Raw genomic sequence first — 20,966 nt, 5'->3', positions numbered from 1 at the left:
ATTTAGTTCTCTTCAGAGCTGAAACAAGTTGTGGGAGACATCTGTAAATCTCCACTGCTGTTGATAATTTCCTGCATATTTGTTTCAACATGGAACAATCTCATTTCTTGGAAATCAAAGAGATCTGGCAGTAGCAACATAGGGGAACAAATGTCTAATTACAGATTTCTGCTCAAACACAGAAACAAAGAGTCTGCTAGAATGATTAGTTCCTTTCAAGAGCACAAATGAAAATAAGATTCCAAGAATCCTGCCCTAGGCAATTTCCCATTTTTCCCCATTATTTTTTTTTATTAAAGAGTTTTACAAAAACAAGATTTTACAATATCTCCCCAAATCCCCCCCACCCCAAACCCGCCCACTTCCCCCCGCCCCCGCTTCCCAGAGCTAAATACAGGATTATAGTTATAATAATCATATTCTAGATAAGAATTATGCATAATATACAATTAACCAAATTCATAATGTGCTTTAACTCCCCTTTAACATAACTACATACAAAATACCAATAACAATATCCCTCTAAAATCTACTCATAAGCTAAATGGAACTTTTTAGTCCCATATTTGTTCTGAATATAATTTATCCATCTCCTCCAAACTGAAATATATCTTTCCTGTGAATGATCTTTCAAGTAAGCAGAAATCTTAGACATTTCTGCAAGATTCGAAACTTTAAACACCCATTCTTCTATAGTGGGCAAACTATCCTTCTTCCAATATTGTCCCACCAGTAACCGTGCTGCCGTTATCATATTCAACATCAAATTAGTTTCTTTAACATCACAATCTACAACAATAGCTATAAAAAAAATTGCGGAGAAAACTTTATCTTTCTCTTAAAAATCTTTTGAATGTTCCACCAAATTTTAATCCAAAAAGCTTTTATATTTCTACAAGCCCACCACATATGAAAATAGGTGTCTTCTAAACTACCACATCTCCAACATTTAGACTGTAAATTAGGATACATGTTAGACAACTTCTTGGGATCCAGATGCCATCTATAAAACATTTTATAAAAATTGTCTTTTAAGTTTTGAGCCTGAGTAAATTTAACATTTCTGACCCAAATTATCTCCCAGGTGTCCAACGAAATTGGTTCCTGAATATTTTGTGCCCACTTTATCATACAATCTTTAACTAATTCCATTTCCGAATCCAATTCAATTAAAGCATTATATATCCTCTTTATATGTGCACAATTTAAATCTCTAATTTGTTTTACTAAATTTTGATCTATAATTGTGATGCCAACCTTTTGATCTAACTTCCACCTAGCTTTCAATTGGGTATATTGAAACCAAGAGTAACTTATGTTTTCTTGTCTTAACTCATCTAATGATTTAAGTTGCCAATCATTCCCTTGCAATCTAAGTAATTCCTTATAAGAAACCATATCCAAACTCACTCGCGTGTCCAGGAATTCCCCAAATCGGTATTTTATAATTTAACTTATAATAATACTTTTTCCAGACACGCAATAAAGCACTTCTAAGAATATGGGATTTAAAAGCCCTGTCCACCTTCTTATTGTAAAGCAAATATGCATGCCATCCATATACCAAATCCCAACCCTCAAGATGAAGTATTCTCTTATTAGTTAAATTAAGCCAATCACTAACCCACGTCAAGGCAACCGCATCATAATACAATTTCAAATTCGGCGCCTTGAGTCCCCCTCTTTCCCTAGCATCTTGTAAAATCTTAAATTTAACTCTTGGTTTTTTCCCCGCCCAAATAAATTTATTAATACCCTTCTGCCATTGATCAAGGTTGGCACCATTTTTCCCCATTATGTGTTCCTATTTTCCCATTCCAGCCAATAGTTTTTATTCATTCTGATACAGAAACATATCTTGTCATTTCCATCTCTCTGTGTGTTCAGGTAGAAAATGTAGCTTATAGTGAGGACTCAGTTGATATTTACAGGAAATTAGTATAAATTAGATAATTTTAAATACATATTAACCCAATAAATGAAAATATTTGTAGCTCAGAGTTGAAATGAGGGGTCCTTGGTCTCAGAACTTTCTTGCAGAGTTTTTATTACCCAAACAAGGTAACATCACTACTGATGTTGGGTAATGAAACCTCTGCAAGAAAACAAACAAGCTCAGAGAGCACCAAGGACCCCATATGTTAACCCCTTGAATGAAGTTGTTTGTTCAATGAATTAGAAGCATTCTTCCAGATCCAGAAGTGGCAGAATCTTTGTAGTGATGGAAATATCCTAAAGAGATTTTAATTGGTTCCATCTCCACCAGCTTTTAAATGCCAGAACACCATGTTTTTAATTCACAATGCATTTTATTTCCTCTTTCAGTGTTGATGTTTCAACTTCTCAACTCTAATGAAAACTCTTTAAAGATCTATAAGACATAGAGAATAAAAATACGAGGACCATGTCCACACCTACATACATATTGCTTCTAGGAGTTTTATTGCTTGAGTTTATGGAAGAATTTAACAAACAGTTCCACTTACTTTCTGTCCTGTGGGTCCACATCACAGAAGGTGACAGTAACGATAGGGTAATGTCGTCTGAAGAACAGTCTGAAATGGAAATGGGGGGTAAGCATTAATTCTATAGCCATCTGAAGGCGAAGGAAGGTGAATCTATGCACACAAATAACTAAACCACCCCAAGGCATCTCATCTACATGAGCAAGAAGGAAATTTCTGATAAAATGGCAGGCGGTGACAGTACTATATGGCCTGGATGGGCTCTATATTTTTAATATCAGAGCTGATGAAAAACACTTCTCGATGGAGATTTATTTTGTTCAAAATACCTTGACCTTTCTTTGATACCTTGCACATTTTATTTTACTCAATGTGGCCGCAGTGAACTCTGCCATATGATGCTAAGAAATATTGTACTGAAATGAAGAACTTGAAGAACTTGTCACCAGAAAGATACTAGTATTGGTTGCACCCAGGCATCTCCAAACCCTGGCTCCCATACTGTTCCCTTACTTCCTCTGATTGTCTGTCAAGGTGATGCCTTGTGTGGAGACTTTGAAGTGGACAATAGTAGCAGAGGGAGAGATGTCAGCAGCCAGCGTCTCAGTGATAGCTTTGGCGATGGCCTGAGGGCCGGTTAATGATTCCATCTCTACCGAGTTTATAAACAGCACATTGCAAGCTGTGGGAGAAAAGAAGAAAATTGAGGCCAACATTTTTGGGTAGTAGAATGAACAAACAACGAAACATACAGTCCACGGCTGCTTGCACTACAAGGAAAGTAATATGTATCAACATTCCCCTTTGGTTATGCTAACCAAAAATTCTACAACCAATACTGATGACACATATGTAAGCAAGGGAAGAGTGGTGTATATATGTCATGGTGTTTTTTTTCTTTCATAGGAAACAGTATTAAAAAGCTTACTGTAGTATCTGACTGCATTTCACATTATTTCAGTTTTTTTAGTGTCAGCTTGTGATGATTAAATTTCACACAAGAGTCCCACTAGTCAGAGTAAAACCTGAATCAGAAACTCTTCCATTCATTGATTGGATTCTTATTAACTGTTCCTTCAGCAAATTCTACCCTCCAACCCAGCTCCATGAGGTAACTGGGCTCAGATTAAGTGGCTGACTTCGTCATTCAGTGAGCTTTCTTTGCTTTATCTGAGTTTGAACCTGCAAATTCTTGGCAATAATATAACATCCTAATCGTTTTAGATTTTCAGTTCAGTTCATTCGAAATGGGTAATCATAAATCACTCACCTGCTCCCTGTTTGAGCAAATCAGTTGCTGAGCTGCTGGATGATGTTGTTTCTTTTGTTTCGTCCATAGGATCTTCAAATGAAAACACAGAGGAGGTTATTATCTATAAATACACATCTATGTTATTTTTCTGGATTACATCTAATAATCTATATTTATGGAGAACATTCATTTTTATTTCAGATTTCTGGAACTGAATAAAAGGGTGATAACTAAATTAACCCAAAAAGGGACTGTCTTGATTTATAATGCAGGGATCTAAAAACAGTAATTTAAAAAAAATAATTGTTATTAATTTTTCCATTTTTAATAATAATTTTAATTACAATAGTAAAAAATTAATACAAACTAAACTTAGAGAAAAAGAAGATAATGCAAAGAAAGAATAAAAAGCATGGGAAAAAGAAAAAAAAGAAGAAGAATATAATAAAAAGAAAAGAAATATATAAAGAAATAACTTCCAACTTTCCTCACAAGCATAAACAAATTTAATAATCCTTTACTCCCCATAAAATTAAACAATAGCTCTTTATCTCATATCAAATTCCTTATCTATAAACAAATCCATAAATCATTTTTTCAGTTCTGGTGTCAACAGAAAGTCCATAAACAGTTGCTATAGTATTGCAAAATATGTCTTCTTTTGAGCTTTTAAAGCCAACTTTACGCTCCTCCTTTTACTTTTAACAGTCTTAAATTTTAATTCAAATGTTCCATCAAATATTGTTGTAGAATTTAATTTCTCTTCAATTCTTTATCCCATTACACAGATTTCTTCAAGCTGTGTTGTGGATGGAATGTAGGTGGAATAAGAACACATTTTTCAGAGAGCCTTGGTGGAGCAGTGGGCTAATGCCTCCTTAAGTAACACCAGCTGCCTGCAATTAGTGCAGGTTCGCATCCCACCAGGCTCAAGGTTGACTCAGCCTTCCATCCTTCCGAGGTAGGTAAAATGAGGACCCAGATTGTTGGGGGCAATTAAGCCGACTTTGTAATAATGCCGCTTGGGGTGTGTGTGAAAGCCCTAATAAGCAGGCATATACATAGAATGAAGGCTACTGCTAAGCTTGTAAGCCGCCCTGAGTCTTCGGAGAAGGGCGGGATATAAATGGAATTTTTTTTAAAAAAAGCATCCTTTTCCAAATTATTCTCTTGGCCTGTCATTTGTAGTCCCACATTCCATACTTTTTCTGTCTTTTCAGTTAAGATTTGTTCCACACCCATCATTCCTTCATTGACAACTTTTTGTAGTGGAATGTAATACGGATTCCCAGGAAGAAGGAGCTGCATTCCAGAGGAGCAAGAAACGGTGAAATTTAGATAGTTTTGTTGGGAGGGAAAGAGTTAAGGCAGCTCCTACCTAGGAGTTCTCAGAGTATAACTTTAATAATGCAAGCAGTTTGCTTTATTTTAACAAGATTTCTGTCTATAGGTGGGTATCAATAAAGGAAACTGTTCAGAAGAACCTGAGCAAGTCTTTCTTGGTTTTTTAAACATAATCTATACAGAGAAGTAGACATCATTATGACAGTGTTGATGTTGTAGTAATAATTTTTGGCTTTCATTCTTTAAAGTTCTCCTTTAATATATCTGATGTTATAAAGTTTTATATTTCCATTTTTTAAGTCCCAGTATTAATGACGTCAAGAAGAAGCTTGCATTTTCTTCTGCTTAAAATCTTTAACCCCCTCTAGTGTTCAATTTCTAAAATCATCACTTATCGTCTGTCTGACTGTGTCTATCTATCTATCTATCTATCTATCTATCTATCTATCTATTTATCTATCATACTTATTAACCATCCATCTCTCTCAGAGAGGGGCTTTTACTATGACTTGCAATAGACAGGAAATAATTCGGTTTATTTGGATTGAGTCCACATTAAGCACGGAGAAGACCACTGGTTTGAAAGTGGGGTTAAAGAGACCTTCAACATTAAGACTGCACAGCCCTCTCTCAACAGGGGATGGGGAGGAATACACACTACCTATGTCCTGTTTACAATACAATCCTTTTAGCAGTTCCAAGAAAGGTCCACACCCATTTGCATTATTCAGGTGATCCTGAGGGCACAGATAAATCTTCAAGCAGCCTCAAGACTCTCAGAAGGAATACTAATGAATAGATGACTGCAAGGAATATAAATCTTCCATCCTCCACCATTTGGTCAGAGCTGAAGAAGCTTCTTGGATGAGAAACAAAATGTCTTCAAGGAAAAAAACAAAGTCCAGCTGCTTTTTGGAGGGAAAAATAAAACACCTTTGGGACAGTTCCTTAGTCTTTATTGTGGTCATCAACTCTGCTTTTCTTAATTCTTCTTAATTCTCCTGATCTCTGACCTCCACTGGAAGTCCCAAAAGATAATAGTTTAATGGCTCTTAAGCACTACAGGAAAATGTGTATATGAATGTCACAAAAATGCCACTCAGCTGTTATGGACTAAAAATATATCTGGCTTTCAATTAACTATATGCCAGTAGAATCTGTTTATGAAAGATATGACAATTGCTGATACTTTAATAAATATGGAGAGATTCTTATCTTCTGTTCCTTAGTTATAAGTCAGCAATCTCCAATGTTGTTCTTGCTGGGAATGCTTGAACCTGGGGCAAGACTAACATATGGAACACTTGTGTACTCCCTTAATTATCTGATTAAAGGCTCATATCTGTTTGAAGAAAAGGGATTTGAGGATTTCTAACTGGGTCATCTTGACCAAAGCAGGAATTTCAAAGGAGAAGATTTTCTGTGTCACTGTAACAATATCTAGAGAAGAGATCTCCCTGCCTTTACCACAGGTGGACTAGCTACTTGAGCTATAGTGCAGAGGTGAGCATTCTCTACACGGACACATGCTCTGTGAAACAAACTCTCAAGAGAGATGCCAAATATTTTCACTAGAAATTGAATTAAGTTATTTGTCCCAGCTTTCCCTCAATATGATCAGCTGCCCCATGGTTTATTTTTGCTATTTCCATTCTTTTTCTAAAAATTTCTATTGTTTTTATTATAGTTATTGCATACTATTGTGATGTTTTAATAACAATGGATATAAAATATTTTACATAAATAAAATAAATAATACCTGTGTCTATGTGCACATTTACCAATATTTCAAATTCATTGTAACATCTAGTAAATCCTCATGAGATCTCTCCAAACTGTGTTACTATAAGCCACCCCCAGGAATCCTCCTTAGAGAATGTGTAGTCTTAGGACCCTCATGACTGAACATCCAATTGTTCAGTTTAGCTGGTATAGAAATATAGTATAGAAACTTCTGAGCAGTTCTTTTTTTCTGAGTTAGCTTTTGAAGATTTACAATTGGGCTGCTTGGGTAAGATACAAATTATCATAAGTACCCATAACGACAAAGAAATAATGGTGCAAGGAGAGAAGTAGTGAATTATGGTTTTTGCAGTGATAACATAGCACATTTATTATCCTCTCTCCAGCTTACCCTTCCCCTGTCATTTTTGCAGGTGCCTTCCTATATATAATCAGCAGATTATAGCAGTGGACTAGTGTTGAAACAGTATTTGACATTAGCTTTCCTCCTCTATGCGTGTGGCATGGTTGCTAACTCTGGAATAAAAAAACCTTTCTGTACCTGAATCCCTAAAACCTTACCTAATCTCTGTTTTCCTCCATTTGCAGAATATTCTATTCTATTTTTCTGAAATTAAAGCTGACTTCAAACTTTCTTGGTTGTCCCAGTGCTTGCCAGGATGAAATACTCTATAAAATGACATTATGCCCATGTAATAATGCGGGAAACTTTACCTCTGTCAGGAATGACCAGCTTACAAGGCAATGCCAGAGGCATGATTGAATGCTGATACACCAGAGCAGAGAGGCAACCTAGAAAGGGAGAAAAAAAGAGAGATCTGATCAAACTTAAAGGCAACAGAGGATGTTATCCTATCATGGCACCTGTTTTTAAGCCCATAAAATTCTGTGGCAATCCATTGTTTGAAACAGAATCAGGAAATATCTGCACATGAAGTTAATTCATGAACTAAGTTTTGGATAGTGGAATGGGCAGCATATAAACTTAATGAATGAATTAAATAATTTTTATAAACTTATTTATTTTATTTGTACATTGCCTAGTGTCCCTCTGTGAAAGAGATGGGAATTTTTAAATAAAGTTTTTTTAAAAAAAAAACAAATAAATAAGCAAGCAAGCAATTCTGGTATCACACAGCACAATTCATGCTGCTAGAGACTGGAAAAGAATAGAAAATTTACTTTCATTCGTGACAAAGAATAATTCATAACATTAATTTAGAAGAATGAAAGGGTTGAGAATACTTGCAGAGAATTGGAAACAATACCTACTCTGGCGAGAAGATGAAATTAAATGACCTCAATACAATATATGCGATACTAAACAATATCACTGCAACTGTGTCATGTTCATTTATACTTAAAAAAATGAATATTGTACAATAATGCTTTCTTTTCTTTTCTTTTTTACAAACAAACCTAACTGAATTTCTGAGACTTTAGAAGTTTAGACAATTTAACAAAGAGGCTTCAGTAGATTCACGTCAGTTAAATATTAATAACCTCCTTCCTTACTTTGAAAGTCTAAAAAGTACACATCATTGCTACAGATTCCACAAGAGGGCAGGATGAGACAGAAGTTGTGAAAACAAAATTGTAGGCACTCACCAAAATTGGGTTCATTGGGACATCCTTTTAGTTTCACACCTTTAGGGCTGGTTTCTATCAGGAAATGTCTTACCAGCTCATTAGTGATATCTCCTAAAGGGATCAATCAGAATTTCACTAATTAATTAAGCTTGTCATAAAAAAGGTAAAGGTAAAGGTTCCCCCGCACATGTGTGCTAGTCGTTTCTGACTCTAGGGGCCGGTGCTCATCTCCGTTTCAAAGCCGAAGAGCCAGCGCTTGTCCGAGGACGTCTCCGTGGTCATGTGGCCGGCATGACTAGACGCCAAAGGCGCACAAAACGCTGTTACCTTCCCACCATAGTGGTCCCTATTTTTCTACTTGCATTTTTACGTGCTTTCGAACTGCTAGGTTGGCAGAAGCTGGGACGAGTAACAGGCGCTCACTCTGTTACGCGGCACTCGGGATTCAACCCGCCAAACTGCCAACCATCTGATCGACAAGCTCAGCGTCCTAACTGACTGAGCCACCACATCCCCAAGCTTGTCATACAAATTCCCAAATAGTCTAAACTAATGACCAGATATTTCTAGCTCAAGAAAACAATGAGTTTGTCCCCAACAATATGTTCCTTGCAGCAGTGCATAGGATGGCATAGGTGTTAATGGTTCAGACTGAGGAAAGGCTTTTACAGTGAATGAAGCTCATTTAGACTAGAAGAGAGTTCCCCAATGTTTCCGGCTTTGCAGATCAACCCGAGGAGGGGGGGTCTCCGCGTGAGCAGCCAGCAAGCATGCACATGCTTGCACGCTGCTCGCACAAGTGAGGATGCACATGCTCACCGGCCGTTTCTGTGGCCCAATTGCAATCCCCTAGTGGGATGTGGCCCACAAGTTGGGCACCCCTGGACCAGAAGACCTCCAACCAATCTTATAAATCACAACCCCTGATTTCTCACGATGCAGCTTTATGAACAGTTTTAGTCTCTGAGTTACAACTATAGAATATATTTTCCTGGGATTAAAACCTGGGTTTTTCTATCACCCAAAACCACCTTTGCTGGTCCTAATTCAAACCTCTCAGTCCATGTGGACTGAAAGTGTTGGCTGAACTGAACGCGGCCTGCTATGCCCATGTTCCAAGAGGGAAAGGAGGTAGTGGGAAGTTGCATGAAGTCTCTACCTTTTTTGCTCTGTTGTATAATACCCGGAGGTGGTGAAGCTACTTTCATGGCCAGTCCGTAGGCTCCCCGGAAAGAGTGGCTGTCTCGAATGATGAAGGCACCCGGTTCCTTGTCTTTTAGCAACGCAATGGCTGGGAAAGAAGTAGAGCATACTACATGAATATAAACGGATCTAAACCTTTAATAAGAAAAGCCTATAAAGAAACAAATAATAGGATTCTCAGTATAAAGAAGGGTTTTAAGTTCTAACGGCACCAGAGGTAGTCCACGACTTGCAACTTTTTGTTTAGTAATCGTCTGAAGTTGCAACAGCACTGAAAACAGTGACTTGATGAGCATTTTTACACACTTGCAACCGCTACAGCATCCCCATAGTCCAGCGGTAGGCAACCTCGGCTCTTCTATGACTCGTGGACTTCAACTCCCAGAATTCCTGAGTCAGCATAGCTGACTCAGGAATTCTGGAAGTTGAAGTCCACGAGTCATAAAAGAGCCGAGGTTGCCTACCCCTGCCATAGTCACTTGAACCAAATTCAGACGCATGGCAACTGGTATGTATTTATGACGGTTGCAGAGTCCCAGGGTCACGTGATCACCTTTTGCAACCTTCTGACAAGCAAAATCAATGGGGAAGCCAGATTCACATAACAATCGTGTTGCTAACTTGACAACTGCAGTGATTCACTTCACAACTGTGATAGGAAAGGTTGTAAAATGGGGGCAAAACTCACGTAACAACTTAGCAATGTGGTCGTTGAGGACTACCTGTACTAGGATATCTAACGAGTATCAGATTCCATGTTTATTGTGAACTAAAAGTTGGTATAACGAGTCCTTTTCCCCATAGGAAAAGTATCAAGTCTGGAAAACAAATAACAAGGCTCTCTCTTCTACCCTGTTCAGTGTGTACTGACATCGTTTTAGATTATTTGGAAGCTCAGAAGCTTGAGCTCTCCAAAATATTAGATGGTATTGCCCTGACCACAGCCATTTGGTTGGGACGCCGGCTATTTCTCTGTTTCTTCTCTGACTTACAGCTCAGTTTTCTTTTGGAAAGAAGAGATGAATTCACCTTTATAAGTCTCCCATGTAGCATCCAGAGATGAATAATATTGTCAGTTTTATAATTTGGGGAGGGGACAAAAAATAGCAGCATTCAGTGGAGAGTGGAAAATGCACATATCCATAGCAATGCCATGAATAAGGAACAAGCGTGGCCCTGGCATGAGGGCATTCCACCACCACCACCCCTCCTTTAAGGGGGATATTCTCATCGGCTTGCAAGATTTAAAATGTGAAAGCTCTTTTGTGATTTGATTCTGGGAAGCCTGAATTACAGCAGAGGCAGGAATGACCCTGTTCCTGAGAATCTGATCTGAAGCAGCGCCAATGTTCATTCAGTAACAGTCATTCTACCCTTGAAAGGGGAGATGTGAAGGAAATGAGAAAAGTGCCAAGTGCTTCAGCTGTTGAATGGATGAAAAGAACGGCTGTTGACAGATACATGAACTCAACTCTTTGAAAGGGCTCCCTCCCAATTATGCGACAGGCAGCTTATCAGCATGAGCTGGGGAGAGAAGGTTGCCAACCTGAAAGCTGAAATGGGGCCCAATCTGTTTTGTACACCTTTAGACCATGCCACCCTGAATTTGGAGAGATACCCTTGCATGCTCAACCCTTGCATAACCAATTCAAATGTGGAAGTGAACTTTTTTTTGACCGGAAGAATAATACAAAATTAAACACTCGATTCTGCAGATCTCCCTTTGACAGACTGTGGATGCAATGAACAAAATTTTACTTTGGACTTTGACTGCCAACTTTTATTTCAGAAAGAGTTTGGAAAATTGACAGAATCTATGTCCCTTGTATCAAATGATGTCATTTACACCACTGATGCTTTTATGCTTCTGCATCCATCTGTGTCATTACAATAATTGATTTTTATGCAATGACAAAAAATATTGCAAATGGTATATCTTGGGATTTAATATAGATTTGGCTTTAGCAAATATGTCTCTCTACAAACAAACTGTTCAATCAAGGTTTTACCACAGCTTCAATGTGATGAGAGACAGCACCCATGTTTACTTACTTTTCTCTCAGTGAGTGCCTCCCATTTGCTAGGCCTTGCCTCTGAATTCTACATCTGCACAGCTATATGTCAATCAAAGGAACTGAAACTTGCATTCATTCGAACTGCAGCTGATTGTCTCTATTTCCACGAGACAAATGGTTCTAGGAAATCTTCCTAACTTCTTAATTATATAGAGAACATCTACATTACTGAGGGAGACACTCACCGCTGGAGGTGGTTGACAGGGTAGGAAGAACTCACATCCATGCCGTCTGCTTTTTAGTTTTGGCTTTTAAAATTTTAATCTGTGTAGTTTTAATATTTTAATATGTTTTTTTCTATTTGTTTTATAACCTGTAAGTGACCCAAAATGACCTTATGGGGATGGAATGAATGAATGAAGAAAGAAAGAAAGAAAGAAAGAAAGAAAGAAAGAAAGAAAGAAAGAAAGAAAGAAAGAAAGAAAGAAAGAAAGAAAGAAAGAAAGAAAGAAAGAAAGAAAGAAAGAAAGAAAGAAAGAAAAAATCCCATTTTCTACTTGTGGCGGGACAAGAGGAGACAATGCATGTGACACAAGGTTATGGGGTAATTACTCTGTCTGCTCACATGGGGGGGGAGGGAGGGAGAGAGGAATTTCTCCCAAGTTTGAGTTTTCCAGTATTCCTAATCATTAGCATTACTTTGGCAACTTGTAAAGGTAAGGTTATCACATGAGCTGCAAAAACTAGAAGAAGATAACCATTCTTTCTGCCTTGTATCTCAGAAGAACTACCGCTATCCACAGACATCCAAAAAAGAGTTATTATACATTCTGTCACCATTGGGAGTTCCTGGAGAAAAAAGTGCTCTAAAAGAACATTTAGTGTTCCTCATAGTTTTGTGGTTGATCTGTTTCTATGGAAACAAAAGAAAATCACATGCTTGCCAGAACTTGTCCTAACTGTTAAGGAGCTTCAGTGAGACATAAAAAAATACTTCACCTTGTTCTCTGGAGATCTCTGGCTTGTACCAGTATTTCGAGGTATCCTGGACGAACTTTACACTTGCTCTTGTTTCAGGACTGCTGTCTAAGAAACAGGAAAAGAGACACAAGGTGGAACTGACATATTTGTGCAACAGAAATTTGGTGGACTGGATTTGTACAACATGCTCAACCTCAAATAGACCTGCAGTCTATTTCTGAGTTCGCACAAGATACTGAAAAGTACATTGACCAAACTCACTGAGTCCACACAATTTGCACAATGACAGAAAACTTAAATTGCTACAAGTAACCAGGCTTTGAATACTCTGTGAACGGAGCTACTAGAACTCCAGCTGAACCTATTAAAAGTTGTCCTTTGAATTCAGCTGCCATGCACTCGCCCCCAGTTTTAATCCAAGTCGATTAATTTGAGATAAATGATTTTATGAAGCTATGATGATTACTAGAAAGATGGATCATCGATAACATCTCCTGTATTTATTAAGGAAAAGAATAACCATGATAATTTCCTTTCTGTTGAAAGGAAATTAATGAATACTGGTAAGTAACTCATGCTAGCAATCCATTGCTGCAGATCAGCGATTCTTCCAAAGTTCCAAAAACACTTAAGTGCACACAAAAAATCCATAATGTATGTCCTTGATACTAGATATTTAGCAAACACTAATCCTTTCTCATTGCAAAGCACTTACGAAACTATGGTTATATTAAGAAAATTCTTAATGGTGATCACTCTTCAAGTACTGACAGAAAGAGCAAATAGAAAGAAAGACAAGAAAGCAACTCAAGGCTTCTCAAATTGTGGTATGGAAGCTCTTGAGGGTGTTGAGGAACTTAGATATTTAAATGATCTGTTAAGGCTTGGGCAGAAACTGGGGATACTGTGTAAACTTGCTTGGGGTTCCGCTTGACAGTTTATCTAAAGCAGGTACTTACAGTCTGATAAATTTAAAATGTATATACTTGTTTAGTTCGATATCACAGAAGTTAAAGGAAATCAGGATACCACAAAGTTGGACAACCTTTGCTATTATCCACTACAGCTAGTCCTCGACTTATCATCCACTACAGCTAGTCCTCGTTTAATGACCACTCAAATTTACAACAGCACTGAAGAAAGTGTCTTATGTCTTATGATTGTTTTCACACTAAATGACTATTGCAGCATCCCCATGCTCACGTGAAAAAAATTCAGACGCTTGGCAACTGGTTCATATTTATGACGGTTGCAGTGTCCCGGGGTCATGTGATCACCTTTTCTGACTTGACAAGCAAAGTCAATGGGGAAGTCAGACTCACTTAACATTTGTGTTACTAATTTATCAATTGCAGTGATTCACTTAACAACTGCAGCAAGAAAAGTCATAAAATGGGGCAAAACTCACTTAACAATTGGGTTAACAATTAACAGTTAACAACTGCTTAGTGACAAAAATTTGTGGCCGTACGTGGAGAACTACTTGTATTCTTAACCTTCAAATGCAGCAGTCTCCAACCTTTCTGCCTTTGCAGAGTGGCAGAGGGGGAAGGGGATGGTTCCACACGAGCAGCTCCATTGGCACAAATGGCAGGCATGCATGCCCTCTACTTGCACAAATGGAGCTGGGCATGCACGCTTGCCTGCCCTCTGTGCAAGTGGAGCTGCACACATGTATGCACTCGCCCGCTGCTTCCACGGCCCAGTTCTGAATGGGCTTCAGCCTGGTAGTGGGCCACAGCCCAGAGGTTGTGAACCTCTGCTCAAGTGAAGAAGAACATGTAAAAAGTTTTACCTGGCATTGAAAATTTGGAAAAATCTGGCAGAGTGTGATGAAAGGCCATACTGCTCCCACTGCTGGGACTGGACATGCCACTGGAAATGGGTGATGAAGTCTTGCCATTCACTGTAGCATAGTTTGGCAGGCTGTTTGATCGATCCCCTGATGACATCCTTCTTTTCTCGGGGAGCAATGGTTGGTGTGGGGTGGGGCTGCCCTGTCTGTATACTGCCGAGTCAGGGGAAGAGGAATGTGGGCTAATTCCATGATAGTATGCTGGGGAGACAGGAAATGATGGGGTAGAGGGAGCTTGATAACCTGAAGCACTGCTCTGGCGAGACACTGTTTGTTGCTTTTCCTCTGGAGTTGAGTACCCACATATTATGTGTCGATCCAGACTGGGACTCCCAGGAATAATGGCTGTGCTACCCCCTGCTACGGGCTGGTGACGAGCATGGCTTGGACTCCCAGGTGATGAAACAACAGTGCTATGGGGACCCATTAAGTGCCTGTTCATGCTTGGGCTTCCTGGAACGGCCACCATATTTGTGCTAACAGTTCTTCGCCCGAATCCTGGGCTAGGGGGAGTATTGGTAGCTACTGTTCTGTGTAGGGCATGTGGGCTTCCAGGCATGATTTGGACCCCAGATGCAATGATCTGGGCTTGAGGCCTTGGATCTTGTTGAGTGCTGGTTCGGCCATCAGGGAAGTCGGCATTCATAAAGACTGGCAGGCCCTGAGTTGATGTGGATGTATTTTGGTAACTGCTGTGTGCTGAAGGACCCTGAGAAAGATTAGTGGATTGGAAGCTGGACTCAGCAGATGGCTGGGAGGAAATGGCTATGCTGGTACTGTTTTCTGAAGGATAACTACCAATAGAGATCCTGGAGGAAACAAAGAAACATATTAAAGTACTTTATCAAGGGATTCATTCATAGCCTAGAATAGCATTTGAAGTTGCAATTGGTTTGGAGCATAAACATAGTGCTCCATGAATTCCTCACAAAATCAGAGGCTGATATGCTGTGGCTCTTGGAATATATGCAGCCCTCCGTTTCATTTCCTAAGCCTTTAATATACGTTGACTTAGAATAGGGGTCTCCAAACTAGGCAACTTTGAGACTTGTGGACTTCAACTCCCAGAATTCCTCAGCCAGCCAGCTGAGTTGAAGTCCACAAGTCTCAAAGCTGCCAAATTTGGAGAGCCCTGGTTTGGAATTCAGATAGGAAACTTGTGTTGTTTCCTTGACTTCCCTCTGGGAAAGGTGAAAGCAGGTGAGTGAGAGGGAGCTAAAGGAATAGAGAAAAAATAAACTTCTTTCTCCATTCTGGTATCTGCTCTGATGTGGTCCCCAAATGTTTTCACCTGAGGGAATTCCCAGTTTAAGTCATAATGATTTAAAATCATGTTCACACTTCTATCTTTAATATTCATTCAGGTAAGTGACCATAACTATTTGTTTTCTGGGAGGATATTTTCATTTGTGTTGCTCTTTTTGAAACAATATTTACATAAAATTAAGGAGCAATTGAAAGTCATTTTACTTCATCTTGTAATTTCCCAGTTTATAACACATACAATTTATTGCAAAAATTTTAGAGAGGAAATAATTTCACAATGCACTTGGAGTATGACATTTGTATGTGGACAAATGTGAACGGTGGATATCCTCATGTGGTCAAAACATGCCGGTACTTATAGATTTATAAACAGTTTGGTAAAATCATACTGTTGACACATGGAATCTTTTCCAGAGAGGAAAATGCTTCATAATATTTTTAGGGGGGGGAAAAATGAACGAGTTGAATTCGGGCAAACTGTCCTAATAGCTAAGCATATGTTAGCTCAGGAGCAAGATAACATACAGTTATCGAAGAAGCTCTGATGAGGTTCTAACTCTACAAAACATTTCTTCTGATCGTAAGTAGGAACAGCCTCACATTTCCTATTTTGGAAAAACAAGTCCCTTCATTTTTGTAGATTTTTTTTCCCCCATTGTGCACAAATACTGATCTTTCTCTTGGATCACGAGTGGAGGAACATAAGCAAAGAAAAGGGAGGGAAATATCACTTTCCCATATTCTTTCCTCTGACATTACAGCAAACTTTTCTCTCTCTTTTGTCTTACTCCAGTGCTACAATAATCAAAGCAAAGGACAAATGGTTCTTCCGCTCCTTCATTCCACTGATCTTATCACAGAGGGCAGTTCCATCCATCTGGCAGCCATGTCTCCCCTGCAACTCACCCGTCCATGCTATGTATGGGGCTGCTGGCAGAAGCTGGGCTAGGCAAGGCGAAGGAGTTGTTGAGGGATTCATTCCTTACAGGTGTCTCAGTGCTGTAGGTCTCTGAAGCCAAAGATGGCTGGGGCTTCCCAGCAAGGCTGCTTCCGCTCCCACCACTACTGCCTGCTGCTGCTGCTGTACGGGCCACAGATTCCACATAGCTCCGGGGCTCTAAATTTACATGCGGGGAGAAAACAAATGAACAAAGAAACAAAAGAATGATGCCTAAGTTGCTTGAAACCATAAACTATCTTTAAGCACTAATAATCACGATTCCCTTGGAGTTGGTCAGCTATAATAATAATAATAATAATAATAATAATAATAATAATAATAATAATAATAATAATAATAATAATAATAATAATAATAATAATAATAATCTTCCAAGTATTCAAAATACAAGTTGTGCAAAGAAGCAGAAGATGATGAAAATGATTTCCCATTTTTTATACTGATTTGATTTCCCATTTTTTATACTGTATATAATAATAATCTCTTTAGAAGGCCAGATCCTGAAAATAAAACTCATATACTCAGTTCGTACAAGATCGCACAAACTGATCGCACAAACTGATAATAAACAATAACGTAACATAGTCGCCAAGATGATTCACTGGAACATCTGTAAAAATTATCATGTGCGAGTAATGAAAAATAAAGAAATGAACATAAAGTTGAAAAAGTAGTTGAAAACGAGCAGGTATTTCTGAAAACAAGCAGGTATTTCTGAATACAAACAGATATAATCTTGGTTCATAATTATGCCTGAAAAGAAAAAGTTTGGATAACTGATGGGGCAATACCAGGAAATACTAGAATAGAAGGCAAAGAATTGAAGATGTATCAATGTATCAAGATCTAAAAATCAAAATTGAAAGGTTATGGTATAAAATTAGCCACGGTGGCCCCAGTGGCTATCAGTAAAGTAGACGCCATACCAAAAAATCTTGGACAGCACTGCACATTGACAAAATGTCCATCTGTCAATTACAAAAGGATTCATTGCTTGGATATGCATAGATACTATACCAATACATTATAACATTGTAGGTTCTTGGGAAGAACTCCCTACAAATGAAGGCCAACATCAGTTAAAGTATTTGCAGCTGTGATTTCCCATTTTTTTTATACTGTATATAATAATAATCTCTTTAGAAGGCCAGATCCTGAAAATAAAACTCAAATACTTTGGCCACCTAATGAGAAGGAAAGACTCACTGGAGAAGAGCCTAATGCTGGGAAAGATTGAGGGCAAGAGAAGAAGAAGACGAAAGAGAATGAGGTGGCTGGATGGAGTCACTGAAGCAGTAGGCGTGAGCCTAGATGGACTCCAGAAGATGGTAGAGGACAGGAAGGCCTGGAGGAACATTGTCCATGGGTTTGCAATGGGTCAGACATGACTTCGCAACTAACAACAATATAATAATAATATAGTAATATATAGTATAAAAATATTTAATGTACGGTAATATAATGTAGTAAGTATATAATAATTGATTTACCCTTCAAACCTTTTTACTCTACAGTATTTTTCTTTGCCACATAAATTCAAAGTGACTTAAAGATAACAACTATATAATCAAGACAAACCAAAGTACTAAAATCAGTTAGGTCCCCCAAATTAATCAATTTGAAGCGTAGGCTGTCACAATTCTTTCTTTCTGAAAATGATCAAATTTTTCTATGTGCAAAATGAATGTGTAATCATCAGTGATTCCAGAGACACTGTGGGTTCCAGAATGTCATATGTCAAGATGAAGCTGCATGGATTTGTATGAAAATAGTGGCCCCTTAAATTAGTCACAAATACAAGGACCATTGTTATATAAGGCTGTTTTAACTGTTGTTTGAAGACATGCTGGCTACATGCTGCATCTGCTTTATGATGTACTTTGTATAGGTAGTATAGGCAGTCTACTGGCTGATTTCCTCTGAACCTCAAGCTAGGTAAAAGGAATGTAAATTACATAGGATAGTACTGTAAATAGTAAACTGGGAATATCCTTAACACATCTAAGCTGGAAACCAGTTAAGTAAAGGGACAATTTTATGAAAATGAAGCAAGATTTTGGAACAGGCGAGATCAGACTGGTGGCCAAGCCTTCTCCTGGTGCATCCAAGGATGTCTTTTGCCAACTGGCAGAGGAGGAAGGAAAGAAGGGAAGGAAAGAAAATGAGGATGAAGAAGGCTGGGCTGAATATTCTGTGAGGCAAAGGCCCAGGGCAGTTAGCTTGGCCAAATTTAGAAAGGCCAAAAAAATTGGGAAGACTTTGGTGCTAGGCTGAAGTGCAACCTCAAAAGGCTTGCAATGTGTATAATGTGCCAGCATGCCACTTAAAATAATTACATCTGTTGCTGCTACACATTTCCCGCTCCCCTCCCTATCTAAAAATAGCATGGTTAGGCATTAGCTTGCAAACTAATGAGAAACTGCTGGGAGAGCCAAGACCTCTATGAAATGGAAAAAGGAAAAACAAACCAAATCAAAAACCTTTCTTGTTTATTCCAAAGCTAGTAAGTTCAAAAATTGCAGGAGAAAAGCCAACAAGGAGGAAAGATACCAAGCTGAAGTACATTATTTGTTTCTTTCTCATGTATAAAAAGTTAAGGGTCATTTGCTCACTGTTTAGAGTATTATTATTTTTCTTTGTGAATGTTTATCTCGGTCTAATAAGTACACTAAAATCTTGTTCCATGTGCACTAAAGCATATACCAGCACTAAGCTCCAAACCTCAGCTGCCTGCAAATTATTGGAAGGTAAATGGGGGAAAAAAATGGCAGTAGAAACTCATTGTTAAACAGGAGAATGAGAACTCATGCCGGGATTCCTCAATTAAATCCCAAGTTCTGCACCATATAAAACAGTATAATAAAGAACCAACTTCCCTAGGATTAATTTGAGCAAGTGAACGGTTCATTGTGTTGTATAGCAGAACCTACGAAAAGAGACTAAAGTAGTGTTTCTCAAACCTTAGTCACTTTAAGACTGTGGACTTCAACTCCCAGAATTCCCCAGTCAGCCATGGGACTTGAAGTCCACAGTCTTAAATTGGCTATGGTTGGAAAAAAAACGTTGATCTAAAGGGATAACTAATAACATTTTAACTACACAAATTATATTCTGCCTCATTTTTTCCCCTTTATCCTATTAACAAGAAAGCATAAAAGTGCATCTTATAATGACAACAGTTGGCTCCCATCTTAACTAACAAATCCATTATTACAGCATAAACTTTCATACTTTTAATCATCTGCACCGGATGGTGGGTGGTGATCCATGAAAACTTATTCTGTGATAGTATTTTTGTTTACCGTAAAAGGGTAATTTCTTCCTGCAACACACTGATGTGGTTATAAGGATATAATTCAAATATGGGCAATTTTGCTAAAATGCAAATCTTCGGCTTCACTATACTAATGATGTAAATCGCATCCTCCTGTTCTGTACCAGCCTGCTACCGGCCCTGCAGCAAAAGCAGGGACAACCCCTTTACAAAACGGCAAGAGGCTGGAACTAAGCCTGCCAAATGTATTAACATAAAACAGAGCAAACAGAGCAAAGAGAGCAAACACGAACCATGAAACAGGAGCTATTCAAGCGGTTGCCTTCAGCAAACCAGCCCTCCCACACATTCCCCTTAAATACAGTTCAGGGCGTGGCTTCTCTCTGCCTCCTTCCGAGGTGCCCCATTGCCTTCCTCTGTTTACTCCTGATTGACTGCCTCCTGCGTCGGGCGTCCTTGAACAGGGCCAGCTGTGGGTCATCTTCATCCACGCTGTCAGGCTCACACAGCTGGGTCTGCGTCGTGACCAGATGAGAGGGGCCTGGCTGAGGGCTCTGCGGAGCCTCAAAGCCATCATCAGCAAGCTCTTCAACACCCCCCTCCTCCTCCTCTGAGTCGTCCGACCCAACTGCCGAACCCACAGGCTGACCCTGAATCACAACACCTCCAGATATTGCTGAATTTTAGTTCACAAAATCTCCATTCAGCATTGGAGAGCCACATGTTTCCAATTTTTCCCATTTGGAAAAATTATATATTCATAGAATCAAAGACTGAAAGGAGGCATTAAGCTATCAAGCCCAATTCCTCGCTCAGTGCAGGAACATAATTATTTAACTTCTGCTGCAACGCAACCAATGAAAAGAAATCCATCAATCCTTTGGCAATTGGTAGGTACCATTATTGAACTTTTCTTGTTAGGAAATTTGCTGTCACATTTAGTCAGAAAGCTATTACCCTCTCCTGTACTTTAGGTCTTATAATTCTCTGTGATATCCTTTTCAGTATATGGAAAGT

General features: G+C 38.7%; 1 protein-coding gene across 1 annotated transcript in view; it reads right to left on the bottom strand.

The window, feature by feature from the left end:
• Nucleotides 1-20,966, bottom strand: part of TNS1 (tensin 1) — a gene marked incomplete at its 5' end in the record, with an annotated part of 43,052 nt that overhangs the window by 7,534 nt on the left and 14,552 nt on the right. The window contains 9 exons of the mRNA XM_081328973.1: nt 2,487-2,555; nt 2,979-3,147; nt 3,736-3,807; nt 7,519-7,596; nt 8,413-8,505; nt 9,554-9,685; nt 12,612-12,698; nt 14,389-15,257; nt 16,621-16,831. Of these exons, the coding sequence (XP_081185099.1) occupies nt 2,487-2,555; nt 2,979-3,147; nt 3,736-3,807; nt 7,519-7,596; nt 8,413-8,505; nt 9,554-9,685; nt 12,612-12,698; nt 14,389-15,257; nt 16,621-16,831 (1,780 nt within the window). The remainder of the gene's footprint in view (nt 1-2,486; nt 2,556-2,978; nt 3,148-3,735; nt 3,808-7,518; nt 7,597-8,412; nt 8,506-9,553; nt 9,686-12,611; nt 12,699-14,388; nt 15,258-16,620; nt 16,832-20,966) is intronic.

This window comes from Vipera berus (genome assembly GCF_964194415.1).
Source record: "Vipera berus genome assembly, chromosome: 1".
Taxonomy (NCBI): Eukaryota; Metazoa; Chordata; class Lepidosauria; order Squamata; family Viperidae; genus Vipera; species Vipera berus.
This window is presented reverse-complemented; position numbering and strand designations above follow the sequence as displayed.